This window comes from Branchiostoma floridae, chromosome 10, assembly GCF_000003815.2.
Source record: "Branchiostoma floridae strain S238N-H82 chromosome 10, Bfl_VNyyK, whole genome shotgun sequence".
In the NCBI taxonomy this organism is placed as follows: domain Eukaryota; kingdom Metazoa; phylum Chordata; class Leptocardii; order Amphioxiformes; family Branchiostomatidae; genus Branchiostoma; species Branchiostoma floridae.
In genome coordinates this window covers 19,503,752-19,525,880 of record NC_049988.1, presented here as the reverse complement: position 1 = coordinate 19,525,880, position 22,129 = coordinate 19,503,752, and the positions used below count along the sequence as shown (strand labels likewise).

At 41.5% G+C, this 22,129-nt stretch overlaps 3 protein-coding genes across 4 annotated transcripts in view; 1 reads left to right on the top strand and 2 right to left on the bottom strand.

The window, feature by feature from the left end:
• Window positions 1–5,268, bottom strand: part of LOC118424484 (probable serine carboxypeptidase CPVL) — a 15,740-nt gene extending 10,472 nt beyond the window's left edge. The window contains exons 1-8 of one of the 2 annotated variants that reach the window (XM_035833058.1): window positions 5,193–5,268; window positions 4,394–4,591; window positions 3,956–4,071; window positions 3,349–3,463; window positions 2,564–2,622; window positions 2,097–2,176; window positions 637–703; window positions 260–382 (exon numbers count right to left, since the gene is read on the bottom strand). In XM_035833058.1, the coding sequence (XP_035688951.1) occupies window positions 260–382; window positions 637–703; window positions 2,097–2,176; window positions 2,564–2,622; window positions 3,349–3,463; window positions 3,956–4,071; window positions 4,394–4,580 (747 nt within the window). In that variant the 5' untranslated portion in view covers window positions 4,581–4,591; window positions 5,193–5,268. The remainder of the gene's footprint in view (window positions 1–259; window positions 383–636; window positions 704–2,096; window positions 2,177–2,563; window positions 2,623–3,348; window positions 3,464–3,955; window positions 4,072–4,393; window positions 4,592–5,192) is intronic. The other variant, XM_035833057.1, reaches the window with a different exon arrangement.
• A 3,759-nt stretch (window positions 5,269–9,027) lies between these two features.
• LOC118424486 (alpha-N-acetylgalactosamine-specific lectin-like) lies at window positions 9,028–10,888 on the top strand. The gene is made up of 3 exons (XM_035833059.1): window positions 9,028–9,146; window positions 9,481–9,897; window positions 10,072–10,888. The coding sequence occupies exons 1-3, from the start codon at window positions 9,131–9,133 to the stop codon at window positions 10,089–10,091; spliced, it is 453 nt and encodes a 150-aa protein (XP_035688952.1). The 5' UTR covers window positions 9,028–9,130; the 3' UTR covers window positions 10,092–10,888.
• An 858-nt stretch (window positions 10,889–11,746) lies between these two features.
• Window positions 11,747–22,096, bottom strand: LOC118425070 (probable serine carboxypeptidase CPVL). Its single transcript, XM_035833889.1, has 13 exons — window positions 21,889–22,096; window positions 21,092–21,303; window positions 20,713–20,828; window positions 20,187–20,301; window positions 19,497–19,555; window positions 18,857–18,936; window positions 18,057–18,123; window positions 17,740–17,862; window positions 16,483–16,614; window positions 15,095–15,193; window positions 13,995–14,171; window positions 12,335–12,517; window positions 11,747–11,883 (listed from the first exon to the last, which is right to left on the bottom strand). Exons 2-13 carry the CDS (start codon window positions 21,285–21,287, stop codon window positions 11,785–11,787), a joined length of 1,446 nt encoding a protein of 481 aa, XP_035689782.1. The 5' UTR covers window positions 21,288–21,303; window positions 21,889–22,096; the 3' UTR covers window positions 11,747–11,784.
• Window positions 22,097–22,129: the final 33 nt, after the last annotated feature.

Here is a 22,129-nt window from a genome sequence, read left to right as displayed (position 1 = left end):
GAACAGAGATGCGGGTCGACACAGGTTATGTGGCATTTTCGACTCTCTTCTGCAGTCGTATGTCCGTGACGTCACGTCCGGAAGCTACAGCAGACGGGTCCATTCCGTGAACAAGGCTGACGGAGTCGGCTGAAAATTTGGGGTAAGTCCCAATTTAACTTGGTGTTGGTTAAGTAAAGTTTAGTTTTTCCACAATCTATCCATGAATGTTTGTACCTTTTTTAAGGTATCCTGGGATGTCAACTTTTTCCTAACTTACCGTCAAGGGATCACACAGCCCGTCCCCGATGGCCATGCCTTTGAAGTTGATCTTGAACTTGGCTGTGGGGTTCTCCATGTGGATCTTGTAGCTCAGAGCTGGAACATACTTTCCTGCATAGGACTGGGACCCCCAAAAAAATTAAAAAACATGGTGGCCTTACAGCAACGAGGTTAAATTTCTTACAGTAAATGTACTTTTCAAAGTAAAAATTTTAAGTCTGCAAAACTATATTCTGTAACAGAAATTTAAATACTGTCATACAGGGGAAAATATCATATTAAGTAAACTCAAATATCAAAGTAAAAGTACAAACATGCCATTTTTGAATAACAAGTTCTTAAGCCAATCTAGCAGAACAAGTATAAGAATCAGACCTCTCCAGTCACGTAGAAGTCATTCTTCTGGTACTGAGAGTAGATTTGGAAAAACTGCAACAGGGCACTGGAAAAAAATTGTGTCATCATTACAATTGGAAGATATTTTAGATTAGCAGCCTCTCTAGAGCTATTGCTTGGTTGGAGCAAGTTGTGAATTAAATGGTAAATGTTTGCATAAGATCATCTTTGAGTCTTACCATAAGCAAGTTTTATTATCAGACATCAGTCAAACAGTCTTACCACTCTTCATGTCCATAGTACCAATGTGACAAGGTTGCTACTAGTACTTTGTGACAGAACTGAAAATATCTGTGTGACTGCCAATACTTCCAACATGCTTTAAAATGTCTAATGGACAAAACATGCTTGGTAACGAAACCCCTCTAGTACAGATTTCTTGACGTTCTTACAGCTTACCCTTGAAAAGATCTTAGACTCTGTCTCTTTTTAGTCAGGCTCTAGAAATGTGTTGTTGTTTTTTCTCAAGGAATGTCAGCTCTACAGGGGTGGCACACAAGAAACTTAGCACAATTAGAACACAATTTACAGTGCCATACCCCTGGCGTGACATGACCCGATTGATAAATGAATCATGACTGCACCTTAGCCAACTGTTGTAATCTTATATGAAATCATTATTTGTATGAACGTCTCTCACAAACCATGCCAGAGCAGTTTTTATCTAGCTTGTCTTTTACGAATTCAATTAATGATAATATTTTATTCTATTATATGTTGATTTGTATTTTGTATGCCTAGCCTAATATCATGTATTCTTAGCATGAAAGTTCATCTGTGTTGGTAAATGACATTGTGGAAAAACTAAACTTTACTTAACCAACACTAAGATTAATTGGGACTTACCCCAAATTTTCAGCCGATATCATGTATGTAAAGTCTAACAACAATTCAGCCCCTGGGCTGCTAGTATTAGACTCTGAGAGTTTGTCTCAAGAAAGCCATTCTACTTCTACCTCTACTAATTTTCTGCAGTATGGAATGATGTTAGCCTGGGTACCATCCGGATAGTAGTTCGCTCCTACGTTCGCTTCTGCTATCCGTCTGGAGATGTGCGTATTCAAACCGTTTGGCGGTAACGTCAGTTAATGAGCGAATCTAGGAATAGGTTCCAGAGCGCTTGTTTGATGATAACAGGCCTCCCACGAGCGGGCGGAGAGCTTGCCCGGTGTTGGAACGTCTGTTCGAACGAGCGCTTGAATCCATTCCATATTTTGCTCATGTGTAGGGACCAATCAGCCCCTGCTTCCAAAATTTGGACGATTCCAGACGTTAAGATGGTCCGCGTTCCCAGACGGAAGCACAGAGAAGCGACTGTATATAGTGTATAATGAATGTCAGAGCTAGAAGCGACTGTATATAGTATATAATGAACGCCGGAGCGAACTACTTTCCGGATGGTACCCAGGCTAGAATGATGTAGTACACACTACCCTTACTTGTACAAGTTGTCTGCCACGTCTGTCTGGTTTCTGGCATATCCAGCATCTGACTCTGTAAAACTGAACCCCGTTCCTACCTACGGACACAGGAAACAAACCGCATTCAGAAACCATTAGTAGTAAATAAAAATAATTATGATTTTACACACATAAAGATAACCCTACCTTCAACAAGGTTTTTGAATAAAATTGCATTTTGAGCTAGGTGTATTCTGTAGTTATCAACCTCAGACTCTATGAACATGAATCCATAAATCCACCAATCTTTTTTGAGAAACCAGAAAAGACCATAAACTTTCAGGTAGACCTTACATTTATCCTTGCAGCCTTCTCTTAAAAAAAGAAAGTGTGTCCAAAATAACTCAAAGGCCTAATACTATTAAAACTGCATGCCTTGACCATAAGGTCTTTAGCAACTTACAATTCTTAACATTCCATACAGAATCTGAAAATGAGATACTTACTGGATTATCGATGAACAGCATGGAATACTGAGAAACCCAAGTTACTTTTCTCATCATTACTGAAAGGAAAAAAAAAGTGGTGTCATTATAATAATTGTGAATCTTATTACGGTTGTCATAGGAGAGAGGGAGGGAGAGAAAAAAGGAAGAATGAGGGAATGAGAGAAAGATGGAGAGAGATGAAGAGAGGGGAGAGAGAGAATTGTCTGTAGAAGATGAAATGGGAGAGAGGGAGGGAAAGACTAAGAGAGAGAGAAAGTGAGAGAGATATGTCAATGAAAATTAGACATCCAAGTAAAAAGCATTTTAATACTCAAGCAACAAGATTATGATTTTGGAAATGGTCAGACATTTCAGATAACATCTGTTATCTTTCGTCAGTGTCTCTGAAACTTTGGCGTGAAGCGAGAGAAATTCTATAAGTTATAACCAGGGCTCTAGCCAGCTCGAAATTTTTTTCCGTCAGCCAATTCCCATTGTCACGAAAACACTATTCCAGGAGTTAGAGAGACTGAACTGAGGCCTTGAAAAATGGGTTTTTAAATGAGATTATTGTATGCGAAAGGGCACCGACACACTTCATCAACAATAATAACAATAGCAAAACAAACAGTGTGTGGCTTTTACGGCCGTGGGCGGCGTCCCCAAGCCGCCTGTAGCTTCCACCAAGGATTTTTGTCTGTCAAGGTTGACAGATGGGTTTTAAAATTTTTCCGTCACACGCAGCAAATTTCCGTCAATTGACGGAAAAACGGACGCTGGCTAGAGCCCTGATTATAACTCACATTGAGCGTCCTTGGTGACGTAAAACGGTCCCATCTCGGAGAAGAGTCCGAGCATACTGGACGTTCCAGGACCACCCTGTAGGAACAGGAGCAGGGGGGCGCTCTCTGGGTCAGACTGGAGGGGAAGAAAATGGAAATTCTCAAAGTTGATTCAGCATGTTTAAAGCTAAAAGGCACAACCCGCCGTATCTGCAAATACGTGCTGTCTACGTGCCGAAATGTGGGCAATCTTTTGGGATCGGTAAGTGGTAAGTACCGCCTCCGTACAAACTCGTAGGGATTCACCCACTGTACAGGCCAGTACAGGCGATGCGCCTGCCCTGTACAGCCTGAACGTTTTCAGAAACGGTGGTCCTGGCCTCCCAAAAAGACGGACAAATTGCACATACGGCGGGTTTGTGCCCTTAGTGGTAGCTTAAATCATGAAAGCCATTCTTCTACTTGTCATAAGACAGATGTCAATGAACTAGAAACAGCATAACTACAAAAATTCTGGTATAAATCGTACAGTCAAACATCAGTGTATATATAAGGATCATCTGGCAATGGTCGTGGACTTTTCTTGTTTTGCTATTCATTTTGCTACATATGTTTTGTTTATACTGACCAGTGCAGGGAAGAACCAGAAGAACATGTTACTGCTGTAGGTTTTGTTGACAGTCAGATAGCCGGAGTAGCTGTTGATCGTTGTGCCAGGGAGATGCACCTCACTCAGTGTTCGAGCTTAAGAAAAAAAAAGGAGCTTTTATCATCAGAGCTTCTTGAACAATACAAACAAATGAAATGTATATGCTCAGACATACAGAACTTTCTGCCATAATCTGTTCTTTTCAGTGTTATACCCTGCAAAATATTAATGTGACTGGTGCAAAATATTCAATTAATGTGAAGCACTTCATACCCTTTAACTAATCTGAACGTTGTTCTACATCATGCCACGTAACCTCTGATCCTTGACCCAACTTTCACCCTCATGACCCTTAACCTGATTCTGACCTTGACACATATTTCCCCCGTGACCCTTCACCTCTGACCCTTGACCCACCTTTCTCTGCCATGCCCTGTTCCAAATAAGGAGTGAGGAAGAGGGGGTCGCCGTAGTCCCGGCCCTGCTGGATGATCTGGTGCACCCTGGGAAGTTGGAATGGGCCGCCATGACTTTGCACTGTTGACTGCAAGTTTATCAGGATTGCAAGCAGGAGAAGAACCTGCCATTTTCCCTGTGGCCACATCTTCACCCTAACTTATATATGTAAAGAAGTGAAAAATTAGTTATTCTTTTTTTTTATTCACAAATAACATTACAAAACACAAACAAAAAGTGAACCATCAAAACCATATAAATCATATATACAAAGGAAAAGTAATTCTAGTTATTCTTTGATGTTAATGAAATGATATAAAGTTGTGGCTAAATAAAGACTACTGTGGAACTAGCAAATAGGTGTTGACTCTTGAGCTATTTGATAAATTCTTTGTTATATTTTGTTTTAGTAATATACAGAATATCAGGTTTGCAAGGTCTTTAACACAAGCCAGTAATTTTACCACAGCAGTTTGTTTGTTTGTTTTAATTGCAGTGCACAGGACCCTGGATAAAAATCCCTTTGGGCATGTTGGCCCAAGAAGACGAGGAGCTGGAAAGTGTATGCATGGGAACAGTCATGCCATAGCTAACTATAAACTTAGAATACTACTAGCTAGTAGACACAGCTCAGCCGGGGCTCGTTGCAAGTCTGCCCCCCTCCCCCTTCCCTTATTTTCCAGAACCGCTCTACATAGTATTACATACACGGTATTGGTGCTACAACATTGGCAATGTCCCTTTGCTGCTCCTGACTTACCTGATGTATCTACAAGTCAAAGTTTTTCTTTACTTTGATGTTAGCACTGAACTACGAGCGTCGTGTCACATGTTCGGACGGTCGCGGCCGTACAGTGTTTATATTATTGGTCTCATACCGCTGTTCGAGGTCACGTAAAACAGTTGCCTGATTACCCTTATAATACCCTGTCCGAATGCTGCTTTTTCGAAACAAAGTCGCAGGGCAAAGTATTCGTCGTCCCGCAAGAAATAGCAACTATCTAAGGCCTATTAACGCGAAAACTAGCCAACTGCAATTCTTCTTCTTCTTTTCATTCTTCTTTCATTATCGCTGCCACCCTCAACTTGTTGAGTATTCTGCAGCCATAGCTTACTCCGAGAAGATCACTGCGCAAGCGGAGGGGGACTTTAAATTTTGGATTTGAAATCTGGCAGGGTTGATGACAAAGCTGCCACAGCTGGGAGATTGTTCCAATCCCTAGTTGTACGTGGGAAGAAAGTATTTTGCCTGTACTGTGTTTTGCAGGCGGGGACTTTGTAAGCCGCTGGATTCTCTTTGTGTACACAGGTTCAACAGTTCCGAACAACTTGAGTAAGGCATAAAAGTCGAGCCTTTGCTACATTCAAGACTGTCACACTAAAGCTGATTTTATAAATAATCCTATATTTCCTTTCTTTATCTATTATCCATACCTATTTCATTTGTTTGATTTGTATAAATTGTAATAAGTTAGTAAAGGGAGGCCTTCTTATAAGCAGAAGCTTTCGGCCTCCCTTGCACTGTTATGCTCTTACATATTCCATTGTCATGTATTTATTGTCTTTTTTTGTTGAAGTGAATAAATAATCAAATAGCAGTTCGGTATAAAGTAGAGAGCCACAGCACTTGGGAAGGCCATAGATATTCTTCTGTGCAATTTACTAGTATTCATATTCTCCTTGTCGACCCTCATAATCATATAATATGTTAAGGTGGCTCATGTAAATTACCTGAAAACTATTATCATTATTAAGCATGGGTTTGTCACTTGAGTATTGCTTGAGCAAAAATCACAAATGAAAATGTACTCACGTTAGAAAATCTATAAATTGCGTTAATGCGCAAAAACCTTACGTGTGTTGACTGACTACTTGTACATGTGCGTGACGAACACGGAAAATGTCAGACAACAAAAAAAAATTGTTTTTCTCCCATGCGCGCATATACTTTTCAATGCATCTGATTGTTTTCCAAACATGATCAAAAAAATTAATTCATTCAAAAATTGTTTTTGATGCCTCTCTTTCAATGTGTAACAAACAAAGAAAGGGATTGCGTGTCTGTATGATTGGTCTCAACTGAAAAACGTGCGTTGTTTGCCACCCACTCTAGATGATTTTCTTTCATCTCTGGTTTCTAATTTCTTCAGGTAAGACTATATTTCTCATTGCGTTTCGGACCACGCCTGAGGTAGGGCGTGGATTTTTGCTGTGCAGAAACCTGACAAGTCGCACCATGCCGGGAGATCAACAGCAGTCCCAAACTGGTGACAAAGGTAAATGAATATGTTTATGAAAATATATTCTCTCTACACGTCAGCGGTCAAGGGGGTTTGGTTTTCAAAAATCTATGTAATGACAAATCTGAGATTTAGAATTACTCAGTGCCTTACTTGGTGTACAACGTGTTTTCTTTCATTTATTCCAAATACAATTTGGTCTAGGCATGAAACTTGGAAGATGTAGTGTTATGACGATATTCGTTCTATTCCTACTGCACTGCAATGCCATATGAATCAATTTCGAACCCCGCTTGGTGTATTGAGGTGGTGCGTCCACCCTTTCGAATGGTGAAGTAATTCCCAGTATTCGGGGAAGCAGCAAACAGTAAGTTATGAATTAACCACGAGTCTTCAAACAAATGCATGGTAAAGAACAGTGATCAGAATTCAGAAGAGTTGGTGCACTTGGTTGAAATCATAACAAGTTTGCGTTGTTAATAAAATGAAACTAATATAGTTGATAGAAATATTTTTGTGAAAAATAATGTTATATTATGATTTCATAAATCTTTAGGCGAATGTTATGCTCCTAAATATATTTCGTCGGAGCCATTTTAATTTTGTAATTTTCCTCCAGACACCACACCCATGGAGCAGCCGCAGACTGATCAGCAGGCACGTGCCGACGCCACTGCGAGTTTTCCCAACCCTATGTACGCCTCCGGAGAAGGTAGAACTCATTTAGGTCCGCTTACGTCATCGTGTTCTTGTCTCGCTTCTATATCTTTACTATATGAACTTTTTTTTCCCCACAGTTTCAACAGGCACCACGCCCATGCAGCAGCCGCAGACTGATTGGCAGGCACGTGCCGACGCCGCTGCGAGTATACCCAACCCTATGTACGCCTCCGGAGCAGGTAAAATGTTTTTAAGTTCTCTTACGGCGCCCTGTTCTTGTAATTGTCTCGCTTTTTTGCTTTCTTTCCCGTATGAAGTGTTTATATATAATCAATTCTGTAATTTTCCTCCAGGCACCACGCCCATGCAGCAGCCGCAGACTGATTGGCAGGCACGTGCGGACGCCGCTGCGAATATACCCAACCCTATGTACGCGTCTAGAGCAGGTACAATATTGTTATCCTGTGGGGTTTTGTCATGCAACTGTCTTGTTCTTGTTTGATCACATTCCTCATACGATCATTGTACGATCACAAACTGCTTACTATATTTCTTGACAAATCTGATCTCTAAAACAATATGTTGACGCCATCTTAAATTATCAAACGTCAACAAACGGACCGAAAAGTTAAAAGAACACATCACATGTTAAGCGACAACGGACCAAATGTTAACCATAGTAATATTGTTTAGCAGTTTTAAAGAAGCAATCATAAAACTAATATGGACACGACCGGTTAATTAGCTATTTGTATGTTAAACAAAATTGTTCCTTGAATTTACAAATATCTATCTTGTTGTTGTATCTTAGCTATCTACCAATGGGCCCCGTCACTAACTTAGTCTATTGATTGGTGCTTTGCTATTCTGTAGCACTGTGTGATATCACTGATTTATACCAAATTCATTTACCAGCCTCCCTGGATTATGTACAGTTTGTTACAGCGGGGTATCTAAAATAATAATCCATGATTATATATTACACAACAAATTATTTACATTATCCACACAAACAGGACAGCCTAGTAAGAGGTCTAAGCAACTGGGTCTTGAATTTATCTATTCGGGTATAAAGGGAAATTGTTATTTATAACATAAAAATGAAAAATGGATTTACCCAGATCTTTGCCTGTCTAGTTCCAGTCTGTTGTCATTCCTTGACAAAGGCCAGAGTTTGATATTCAAAATTCGGGTAAGTACAACTTTGGGTTGAAATTTCCAGTTGAGAAAAACATTTATTCTTTTAAAAGCTCTTGATTTCTAACAGACCGCACGTATCCGGGTGAAGCAAGGGGCCGCCGTACCCTCTGTAGCTTCATCCGCTCCCACCGCAGCTGCATGACCGCCGGTATCGCCGTGCTGCTTAGTCTGCTTGCTGTGGGACTCGCCCCTTTGACGTTCATCAATAAAGAGGTAAACAGTCTTGTGCCACAAGGTCTGTTGTACATCGCTTTTATGACACTGTTTCTGTTTTGTTTAGTCCATTGAGTCCATTAAGAACCTCAACTTTTAACATTTTGTATTCTGACGTACGTTTGTACGTTTGCAGGAGATATCTCAACTGTCCACCACGTTTAACGCCTTGAAGAGCGACCAAGACGACATGCGCCAACTGTCCTCCACTGTTGACGCCTTGAAACGAGACCGAGACGACATGCGCCAACTGTCCTCCACTGTTGACGCCTTGAAGCGAGACCGAGACGACATACGCCAACTGTCCTCCACTGTTGACGCCTTGAAGCGCGCCCTGGACAAGGAGAGAAACCGAACCGCCGCCTTGGAGCTGCGTCTTGACGAGATGAGTAAGACACCAGGTAAGTTGGGTATTCATTTTTATGTCTATTATTTGTGATGCTACATTGAGAAGCATCGTGGGCATAAAACAGCTAATAGCATATCTGGCTCATCATACATACATGATGACAATGATTAAATTGTTTCACTGACCCGTATTACTTAAGTATGCTGGTATCAAATGCCATTTTCTAAAATGTGCAACCTATTAATTAATGAGGGGATATGGTATTCTTATGATGTATATCTAATGATATGTTAAAGCACATACTGTACCTAGTATAGCTAGCTGCTTTTTCAATACTTCCTATGTCTATACATTAGTCTGTCGTTTATGTAAAACCTGTTTTCCAGCATCTTGCCCTAGATGTTACACAATGTGGAATGGAATCTGCTACAAGGCCTTCAGGAACGGTAAGACCTTCAGCGATGCAGCCGCGACCTGTCGTGAAGACGACGGCATCCTCGCCATGCCCCGAGACGCTGAGACCAACGCCTTCCTGATCTCCTTGATAAATCAATTTGCTTCGTCCGTGCTTGGTCCTGGATATTCGTCCTTCTGGTTCGGCCTGCACGATCGGTGGGAAGACGGAATCTTTGAGTGGGAGGATGGTTCTGCACTTGGCACGTACAACAACTGGGCTCCGGGACAACCAGACAACAGGAGGGGCAACAAAGATTGCGTTTTTTATAATCATGAGACAGCCGGGAGAATGTGGGCTGTCAACTCATGCTCCAGGCAGCTGTTCTTCATATGCCAGGCTGTTCCAGGTACTTCTTATAACCGTACTATCTTCTGAAACCATACTATCTTCTTATTCTAAGACTAATAAAAATGACGCTGTTTATCATATTTTCACTTCACTTTACTAGACCTCTCATCACAAACCATATCAAAACACATCACTCCACATCTCATCCCTGCTATTTGCTCTTATTTTTTAGAATGTCCAGTGTCATGGTGACAGCCGGAACTCTCGCCATCACTGGCAACGGCTCTCCGACCATCTGCAGTAAAACTAACCAGCAAAACGTACAACGGCTCTCCGAAGTAAAGCTGAGTAGTAAAATTCTAGGTCATTTTATGGTCATGTTGGTTGTACAATTTCTATATTCCGATGTATATTCTTTAACCTTCAAAAGTAACCCAACATCCTAAATGTACCTCTGCTGTCTATTATAGCGTATGCAATAATTAAAAGGCAAAGATTCTCAGAGCTTCTAAAAGTAAGGACGAGTATGAGATGACGTTTTCAGCACCAAGGACAGCCACTAGAAACATGACTGTTTTCTATAAATTACATTCCCGAGTTTGTAGTGGGTGTTTATCCCTTGTGGCAACGATTAATCTTGAATGTTAGGAATCACAGAAATGTAGACACACACACACACACATGCACACAATCACACACTGACATACATACAGACACAAGAACACACAATACAAACATGCATACACACACACACACACACACACACACTAACATACAGACACAAAAACACATACACACACACACACATGCACACGTAGCCCTAAATCATATTTCACTCTAAAGTGTCAGTCTTTATTGATCAGTAATTTTAGCATTTACTCTACAACTCAGTAATTGCATAGTGTTACTAAAATAATGATATTCAACATCATTTTCTGTAATCTATATATACACCAAGGGCACCTTGTGCTAGGGTGGTATGCACTGGATAGACACCAGGGCATTATGCACTGGAAAGGTATAAACCTGCGAGCTACACAAACTTATTGTGTATTGTGTCATTAAGCCTCTAGCCACTCCTGACTGAACAAGTTGTACCATTTGTTGTAACAAGAAGAAGTTGAACCAATGAAACCGTTTTGGCAGGTCGAATAAAGGTTCAGAAACTTGAACTATGCGGCTCCAGATGTCTCACTGAGGGATGAATGTGGTGCGATAGGTTAGCTGAGGAATGAGTCTGCTCTATTATATACCAAATCATTTCCTGTAATTAATATAATTTCTTTTCTCATCACTTTGGTTGTCAATGACAATGTTGTTAAAGTTAATTATTGATGTTCATTGTCATATTGCATAAAGGTTTCTAACAATGTTGAAGCATATTACATTGTGTAAGAGCTAAGTTCAATGCCATTGGTCACAGACAAATTACAAATATTGCCCAAATCTCAGCAAATCAAGAAGCAATCAATTGCTTATAGATATTGAAGTGTGATGACTGAGGTGAAAAAATAATATTGACCGATCCTCAGGTTACATTTCCAAACCGGGGTCCAGCCAGGCTGTTTGCCAAAATCTCAGCAAATCAAGAAGCAATCAATTGCTTATAGATTTGCAATGCAATGACTGATCATTAGGTAAAAAATAATCTTGGCCAATGCTCAGGTCACATTTCCAAACCGGAGCCTAGTATGGCTGTCTGCAGGAATTAATAGCATGATCCAAACTACAAAAAAATGCATCAATGTTTAAAGAACTAGGCAAGAACCTGACTTATATTGAATTCTTGATATACACTTTTTTTCATTCCCAAAATCAACCAGGCTGAGCCCCAGTTTTGAAATGTGACCCTGTCTTATAGCAAAGTTTAATCTCAGTCTCAGGTGTGTTTGGAAACATCTGTTTTCAAAAACTGTCAATCAATTAAAAGCTCTTTTCTGATTGGTCATTGGAAACCTCTGCCGGAGACAAATCTGTCAATCATGTCGAAGGCCCGCTCTGGTTGGTCGAACGGAAGAATATGGCCGCCACCCTTGACAATCACCTAGAGAGCAGGAGATGATTGTTAGAACTCTGCATAAAACGTTGATAACTGTTAGACATCCAACTAATAAGATACACAAGGTTACAACCACATCTAGCTGCCCATTGTATATCAACACCTGAAAAACAAAAAACTGGATAAATTCTTAACTTTCCACAACGTTTTGCAATTCTTTTTTAAATTTTACCCTTATGGTAAGTGTTTTCATTCCCTTTTAAAGCCTTAACTAGTAGAAGATCTCCACGGTTGGACAAATCTGTCTAACTCAATGTTCTATTGTCTAAGTTTTTTAAGCCTCCCTTTCTTATTTAAAAGTCACACCAGGTAGAAGTTGTCCACCTGTTGGACAAACGTACAAGTTAGTGTCTAAAGGGTTAACCATATTAACTTTCCACAATGTCCTATTCCTAAATTTTACACTTAAGTGTCCCTTTTTTTTTAAAAGTCTCACCTGGTAGAAGTTATCCACCTGTCGGACGAAGCCAGCCACCTCGGTGTCTGAAGGGTTAATTTTCCACACCGTCCTGTCAGCCTTCTGGTACTGCTTCAGTTTGGACCACTGAAGCCGCTGGAGGAAGGCTTGGGTCAGAGGCCCCGCAACAATCACGTCAAGCTGACCATTGTACATCAATACCTGAAAACACAAGACCATAGAATGTCTAGGTCAAAAAGACTTTTGCAGTTTGCTTTCAATCATGCCTTTCTCTTAGAATTTGAATGTTCATTATAATTTATTCACTTCTTGATTTTAGAATAAAGTCAACTAGGCCTTCTGGCTGCCATTGTTGGATTTTGATAATTTTCTCAATAAATTTTACTATTCATCATCAAGATACAAAAAAAAGAAGTTATGCTGGAGTACCAAGGTCAAGCACAAGGTGGCCCAAAGTTGACCTTGACCTTTGTCTGTCCAACACCTACCCACATACCAAATATCATTACAATCCATCAAGAGGTTCAAAAGTTATGCTGACAACAAATATCAAGAAACACAGAAATTCAGTCACACCAAAACTTTATCTCCATTTTGCATAGATCTAACAAGGTATGGTAAAGCGTTGAACCTCAGACTGAGAAGGAAGCATGAACTTTATCGTTAGCTGATAGTGCAATGCAGCTTTCCTACGGCTACATGTTTGTCACGAGGTGACGGCATGATCGACCCTGTTGTAGGGGTAAAGGGGTCGAGGGGGGGGGGGCGATTGGATATGTGGGTGGTTCAGGTAGTGAAGCCAGAGATACCAAGGAGACAATATACACAGATTTATTGTAAGAGGGAAATTCTCCTAGCTCTTTTCAACGAGCGCAATGAACAGTGGACTTTGGCTTACTATCCCGTCCTAGGAACAGTGTCCCTCTCCAATATCAGACCGTCAGGGGAGCAAAACACTGTACCGTAATTTGGGTGTGCCTAAATACCACAAACGACCACAAACGACTCGGAATTACCACAAACGACTCTAGTATGCAGTGCATATGGGTCAAAGACCTTGTGTGGTGCTCTGGAGACATTGTTTACACATTTATGAATTTAAAAAATGCAGCAAGTCCGGCGTATTCACCAGTTATTTCAAGTTAGTCCGCCGGTTTCAAGATCAAAGCGATTCTGCGCTGTCAATGAATGCGTGCTTGCATTGAGGCTGAAAAACACTTAGTATACAAGTTTTATAAGTTGACAATGATAGAATAGTGCCATACTATAATCTATGAACCAACAGCGTCCATAGTTTTATCGTCCTGTCGTCCATGGAGCCGTGGAAGGTATCGAGAACTTCCCCATGCAGACTCCTAGCACGGGCGATCCAACATGGCGGCCGAGAATCGCTTCGATCTTGAAACCGGCGGACTAACTTGAAATAACTGGTGAATACGCCGGACTTGCTGCATTTTTTAAATTCATAAATGTGTAAACAATGTCTCCAGAGCGCCACACAAGGTCTTTGACCCATATACACTGCATTTTAGAGTCGTTTGTGGTCGTTTGTGGTATTTCCGAGTCGTTTGTGGTCGTTTGTGGTATTTAGGCAGACCGCCGTAATTTGAACTCACAAAGTCTTGGACCAGGGGGAGGGTTGCTTAAATACTGGATTCTGCATGCTTAGTAACTGCACCTTGTAGTTGTTATCCAAAATGGTGATTATCCAGGGCGCGACAGACTGCATGACATCACTCAACAGATGTTTCTCCACATCTGACCCATCGTGGAAGGTCAGGTTCCCCACATGGATGGCTTTCCTCACCTCAGGTTTGGCCAGGTACTTCCCGAAGTACTCCTGCTCTGGGGGCTCCTATGGGAGGGACAGCAATGGTGAAAATTGAGATTTGAAGATGTAGCACTGACGAAATATAACTGATGTTGACTGAAATGAGTGTGGCCCCTGCGAAAGGTACTTAACACAACTTTCCTCACTTTGCTCAGGTGAAAATGAGTACCTAGCTTTGGTTAGGGCCATTCCTCAGATACAGGTCATTAAATGGAGGTCTTGTTTCCAGTCACAGCCACACCCCGGGCACATTAAAGAACCCGCCACACTTATCGATAAAAGTAGGGGTCCTTCCCAGTGTGCGTGGATCAAACCATTCCCTGAGTAGCCTCATTACCCGAAGTACTCCTACTCCAAAGGTTCCTAAAAAAATTTATAACCAATCACATTCAACGGTAAAAACTGGAACTTGAAGACGTTGTTTGTATTGCGTACCCAGTAAACCGCATATTGCGCAACAGGTTTGTACTGGCTGCATATCTGGACAGATTCATTCGATCCACTCACACCGGGATAGATCCCTTTTCTTTTTGGAAATTATGTTCTTTTTCATAGGTGTGGTGGGTTCTTTAACATGCTCTGAAGGCTCCTACAGTAGCTCAACAGTCAGGTTGGGACCGTGGAGTAGAACAATCACCCTTGCAAGATGAGGGACAATGGACATTAAACCTGTGAGTGAGTACTTATCAAATATTGATGGTCAATTATCAATGGTAGTCATCGGGTATCAAACAAATCGGACAGAAAACGTAGCTCCATAAAGGTTTACACATGTGCACACATTTTAACATCAATGGTGAAAACTTAAAAATTTGAAGCTGTATTCAGTTAAGTGAGTTTTTTTTACACAACAACGACTCTTAGATTCAAACAAACCACACCCAAACCTTAAATAACTTGTGTCTTAAAGATGAAGCTAAATCTAAGACATTGGTGAAGCCACTTACCACAGTCCTGAGGTAGTTGAAGTAGTTAGACCCTCCAGTGATGTTGTAGAAGAAGGAAGGGTAGGGAGTCAGGTCACCGTTCAGAAGAGCATCAAATGTCTAAAACATTCAGAAAAAGAACAACTACTGTAATCAATCATCATCATTGATCTTGAATTCACTGTTATCTTTCATCAGTGAAGCTGAAGATATCTTGTTGGAGAGCTGACCAGTATAATATCCTAGCTATGATATGCGAAAGAGTTGAAGGCAATTCTTTTGTAGTCCAATGGGAAACAAATTTAAGGCAAGTTAAGACGGACTTTTGTTTGCTTGTTGCACATGAGTTGATACTGTTGGGGGGTTGGGCTGAAACAATAAAATATTACCTGGATGTCTAACAGTGCTCTAACCAGCCTGAAATATTTTTCCGTCCCCTGGATTTTGAATGGAATATTTGTCAAGCGTGGAAGGCTCGATGATCCTAGGGGTGTCCGAAGAAATTTTGAAATCTAGACCTTCTGAAATACTATTTCCTGCATTTGGGGCAGAGTAGACTCGGCTTGGTTCAATGGTATCTGAGCTGAATTCACGGGGATCTTTGCAATTTTTTTTTTTTTATATCTTCACAAGCTGGTTTGTGTTTGTCACAGAGGATAGAATTGGGTTCATTTTTGTCCGTCCCCAGCGGCATAATGCATTCCATCAAAGGACGGAAGGACGAATGCTGGCTAAAACCCTGATGACTAACCTTCATCGCCTCACCTTAAAAGCTTCTGTGTACAGCTTTACACTGATCACACGGGGCAGGATTAGCCTGGGTACCATCCAGAAAGTAGTTCGCTCCGGCGTTCATTATATACTATAAACAGTCGCTACTAGCTCTGACATTCATTGTACACTATATACAGTCGCTTCTCTGTGTTTCCGTCTGGGAACGCGGACCATCTTAACGTCTGGAATCGTCCAAATTTTGGAAGCAGGCGCTGATTGGTCCCTACTCATGAGCGAATTATGGAATGGATTCCAACGCTCGTTCGAACCGCTGTTCCAACACCGGAAAAGCCCTGCGTCCCCTTGCACATGCAGGAGCCGGCCTGTTGTCATCGAACGAGTGCTCTAGAACCCATTCCTTACTTCGCTTATTAACTGACGTTACCACCAAAAGGTTTGAATGCACAAGTCTCCAGACGGATAGCAGAAGCGAACATAGGAGCAAACTACTATCCGTATGGTACCCAGGCTAGGGCAGGGTGAGATGTAAGCGCTGAAATGTCTTATTACCTTATCTGACCTGTGTTTTTAGCAGGTTCACAGCAGTTCCTGCTGTTCAGGTTACAGGAACTAATGTCTTGTCACGGGTAAGGGGGGTATCTTATTACCTGGATGTTTAATCTTCAGAGACTCACCTTAAAAGCTTCTGTGTAGAGCTTTTCGCTGATCTGCGTCACCAGCAGGTTCACGGCTGCTCCGACCGCCACGGCCTGGTTCTGATCACACAGCCCAGTGTTGAACAGGAAGTTTGGCAGGGCGGGGTATTGCTGGGGGAAACAGAAATTATTGATTATTGATTATCAGTTATCAATATACACTGAGAGATCAATCCATTTCTTATTACTACAAAATTATTGTACAATAAGTCTGGCAGAGCTTGGTATTGCTGTGGAAGAATTGATTGATTTATTGATGATTGGTTATCAATTATTCAATTTACACTGAGAGCTCAATCTATATCTGATTACTACAGAATTGTTGGATAATAAGGCTGGCAGTGCTTGTTTTGCCATGTATTGAAAATTGAAAATGTATTGTATTGAGCGGCGGTTATACCGGCTAATATATAGATACAGTTACAGAACCAGCTGCTGCCGCGCCGCGTGCCTGTGGAGCTGGTGTGTTACGCCGAACAGCAGTTATACTGGCTATATAGATACAGCTACAGAAGCTGGGGTGTTACGCCGAACAGCAGTTATACTGGCTATATAGATACAGATACAGAAGCTGGTGTGTTACGCCAAACGGCAGTTATACTGGCTATATAGATACAGATACAGAAGCTGGTGTGTTACGCCGAACAGCAGTTATACTGGCTATATAGATACAGATACAGAAGCTGGTGTGTTACGCCAAACAGCAGTTATACTGGCTATATAGATACAGATACAGAAGCTGGTGTGTTACGCCGAACAGCAGTTATACTGGCTATATAGATACAGATACAGAAGCTGGTGTGTTACGCCGAACAGCAGTTATACTGGCTATATAGATACAGATACAGAAGCTGGTGTGTTACGCCGAACAGCAGTTATACTGGCTATATAGATACAGATACAGAAGCTGGTGTGTTACGCCGAACAGCAGTAACTGGCTATATAGATACAGATACAGAAGCTGGTGTGTTACGCCGAACAGCAGTTATACTGGCTATATAGATACAGATACAGAAGCTGGTGTGTTACGCCGAACAGCAGTTATACTGGCTATATAGATACAGTATTACATTGTCTGTGATTTCAATAAATATAAATCTATTTAAAACTAAATTACACAACTGAAAACATTGTAACATCAATTGCAAAACAGTGGTTGTCTTATGCAAGCATGCATAGTGACATTGGTTCTGACATTATTGAGCTGGTACAATCAGAAGTGTTACTAGTACTTACATTTATGGGATCACACAGCCCGTCGCCGATGGCCATGCCTTTGAAGTTGATCTTGAACTTGGCTGTGGGGTTCTCCATGTGGATCTTGTAGCTCAGTGCTGGGACATACTTTCCTGCATAGGACTGGGGAAGAAGAAAATAAAGAATATTCAATTGTATGATAGCTGGTTACATGAGGATAAAAAATACTAAAAAGTACATACCGGTATTTTTTCTATTGATACATAATACATTCTCTTGAAAGTTAAATAGTGAAGGAGGGAACAAAGAGCATCACAAACAATGTCAAAGTTCACTCCAGCCTACATGTAGCTCACCTCTCCAGTGACATAGAAGTCCCTCTTTTGGAAATCTGGATAGATTTGGTAAAACTGCAGCAGTGCACTGGAGGGTAAAAACAGATCAATCAGAAATTAGAAAACAACGTTATGATGTAACCCTCCTTATGTCATACCTGTGATGCGAAAACGTTCGAAACGGGTGTTCCGGACCGGATGATAACTTTCCGTACGGCCCGGGCTTATCACACGGGCTCCATCCCGAATAAATCGAACTGTTTCGAGTGGGCCGAATACTACGCCATTAAAAGTTCGAATACCTGATTCGGACGTTGGAACATTACTGTTGCAATGTTTTTTTTTTCGAGGGCAACAAATTTGTTTAACGTCTGGCGCATTTCATATCAAAACAACGGTTTTCTCAGGTGGGTATGACATAAATGAAATACAACACGGTGTATTCCGCATCACCCTCGGTCTCAGCCCTCCCGCGGGTCGGATCCCTTCGGCCGTCGGGCGATCCGACCCGCGGTCGGGCTGAAACCTTTGGCGATACGGAATACACCGTGTTGTATATTATATCTATAATGTGATACCCAGATATATTAGAGGTTGCATTGAGAGAAATTAAATCACAACACTAGCTAAAATCATTCAGTGTCACAAAGTTTAATATTCAGGTTACGAAGCTAAAAATACAGTTACACTTACAGTAATACTTCTCTGTGCATAATCAGGGACTATCCAACAACATCACATGTATATTACACTCTATAGCAGCACATTTTAAATAGAAAATACACTACTTTACATGGACCATTGTTTTGCATAATACTCACTTGTAGAGATTATCAGCTACTTCTTCCTGATTTGTGGAGAATCCAGCATCAGACTTGGTGAAACTGAATCCTGTTCCGACCTGCAAATAATGCAAAACAGTTGTTTCACATCTCATAGACAGCTGTAGACAGAGACACATCCAGTCAGAAAGCTTCCCAAACTTAAATACATATTCTATTGTCTTTAGTCTTGAGCCAACAATATGTAAGGAGTCGAGAGAGAAAACACGGTCTAAGGCAAGGTCTGAGAAAATATCTAAGGTATCGGTAAGGAATCTTAAGGTAGGTTACTGTATCCAGAACTGTGATCGTGTCTAAATTTGTATGTTATCACCCTACCTGCTATTACTTATTTGTCTACTTGTTCTCAAGCAGCCCTAAACATACATGTCCTCACATGGTTATTTATACACTGTAATGTATGTAACATGGAGTAGGCTAATTAATTGCTGTTTATGACCTTACCCACTATTAGTGTTATCTGTTTTTGTGTTTGTGAGCAGGCCTGAAATACTTACAGGATTCAGTCTATATACAGCACGCAGTATCCACCTGTTAATCAGTCTTCCCACTGCTATTTTTTTATTGCTTGTTTGCTTGTTTGTTTGTTTGTTTGTTTGTGCAGTCCTGGAATACTTACAGGGTTGTCAATGTACAGCATGGAGTAAGAAGAAGCCCAGGTCACCTTTCGACTCATCACTGAAAAACAAAGTTGATAATGTTTTCACACAAACCAAGCAAAGAAGCTCCTTTTTTCTGTGCAAAAGTTCTGGACCTTAGCTCATCATTTATCATAGCCTGATTTAATTGCACTTCTTAACTCAACTCAAACTAACAGCGGAGTTTGCATTACACAGACTACAGTTATTATAGTCAGGACACTGTTGTGCAGTATTGAGGCAGGCTTTACAGGTTGGGCCACTTCTACCTGGTAGGCTCACACACAAAGATCTGGTGCAGAAGCCATCCCTTTGGATGGAACACACCAGCTTTGGTATCTGTATTGTGTAGTAGGTATCAACACCCTTAAGTGTAACACACCAGCTTCTGTATCTGTATCTGTACAGACGGTATAACCATCCTTCGGCGCAACACACCCATCTGTATCTATATAGCCGGAATGACCACCTTTTGGATTAAAAAAAAAACAGCTGATCTATCTGTATCTGTATAGCCGGTATAACCGCCCTTAGGCGTAACACACCAGCTTTGCAGGCAGTGAGGGACGCAGCATGGCAGCAGCTGGTTATACCACGCTGAACAACCCGTCACCGAACACCTAACCTAAACTTTGCATGGCAAATAGTCTGTATATAAACCACCAACTCACACTGCGCGTCCTCTGTGATATAGAAGGGCCCCGTCTCTGTGAAGAGCCCGTACATGTCCGTACCACCCGGCCCTCCCTGAAGCCACAGGAGCACTGGTGCATTCTCTGGGTCCGACTGGAGGAACATCCAACAGGAACATGGTCAAGGTTTCAAACTCTACATCTGTACATAAAGAAATTAGCTTGTACCAACACATTTTCTCCAGTCCGCTGACCCTTTTCAAGTTGAAAATTCATAAGCATGGCTAGGTTGTACATGCAAAAACTCTGTTGGACTTGCATTTGCAGGTTTATTTCAACTTGAAATACAGAAAGCTTTTATGGAATGGACTAGTTGCAATTAGAAGGACTATCACAGATACATGTTCTTTGGACAGTATATGCAGTTATAATAGAGCCACAACAAAACTTATGCTACTGGTAGCTGAGATTCAGTGCAATGGACCTGTCAGTGAGTCTGCTAGATCAAGGAACTGACTGAAGCAACAAAAAGCAGTAATTCACTGTAAATAACATAAAGACTGACCAGAGCAGGGAAGAACCAGAAGAACAAGTTACTGCTGTAGGTTTTGTTGACAGTCAGGTAGCCGGAGAAGCTGTTGACTGATGTGCCGGGGAGATGCACCTCACTAAGGGTTCGGGCTATATGCAAAAAAAGTCAGACATTTTTCAGATTACACTTAGAACAACCATATGATAAGAGATACCAGGTAAAACAAATTATCTATAGAAATGAACCTTAGAAAAGAACATAATAGCACAACAATGACCTGGCATTTCTTTGACCCTTGTCTTACCATTCCATGCTATGGTCCATGACCTCTGATCCTTGACATACATTTCCCAGTTTTGTGACCCTTAACCTCTTTAAGTCTTTCACTCCTAACCTCTGACCCTTGACCCACCTTTCTCTGCCATGCCCTGTTCCAAATAAGGAGTGAGGAAGAGCGGGTCGCCGTAGTCCTGACCCTGCTGGATATCATGGTGCACCCTGGGAAACATGGCACGGAACGGGCCGCCGCGACTCGGACTGAGCGCTGTGGACTTCTGGGATACCAGGATCACCGCGAGAAACACGATACTGCACCTTAGCCCCTGCATCGTCTTATTCCTGAGTCTGAAAGATTAAGTTGGAAATGGATGGTCAGCTTGCACATTCAAGGGAAATTTGGCAGAGAGGGTACCAAAATATAAGGGAAACTCATGCTCCTGTCTTCATTATTATGATAGTAAATCTATCTTCAGACATCATTATATATATCCTAAGGGAAATTTGGCCTGAGATTTGAAATTGTCCAATTCCGGAAGAACCCTGTGGGGAGACTGAGTCCCATGATGACCCCCAATATTAGGGGAGTCTCAGATCTCATATATCAGGTGAACTGAAACAAGTAGCAACTGAAAGAAACAATATCCTGACTCTCGGGATAGGAACCTAATTGGAACCCGCGTCGAACCCGGGCAGCCAGATCACAAAACCAACGCACAAACCACAATGCCAAAAGCTCAGAGTTGTTGGTGTGGTCAGTTTCATGAGTTTGGCAGCGCTTATGATTTTGCACAATGAAAAATATGTCTGACTGAATAGTCACGTAAGATATAACAGTTATATTAAAGTGACATACATTAGCATGCTGTCCATTTGTGAGCAATACAACAGTTAGAATAGCTTAATATTAGGTTACGTAAGATCGTGGCCTACCTTTCGCAACCGCTTCAATGGAAACGCTGTGCTATTATGCACAGTGCGATATAAACTGCGTCCTTGTAATGTTGAGAACCGCAGTGCCAGTAGTGTACGGCATGTGCAGATGTGAACTACCGGTTTGACCTGACCGCTGTGAACTGCAGTCATATGATTCGCACGCCGCTATCGTAAACGTGGTATCGGACCGGTGTTTGTAAACAACAATGACCTCGCGTAACCTTTGGCCCGTGGGCCT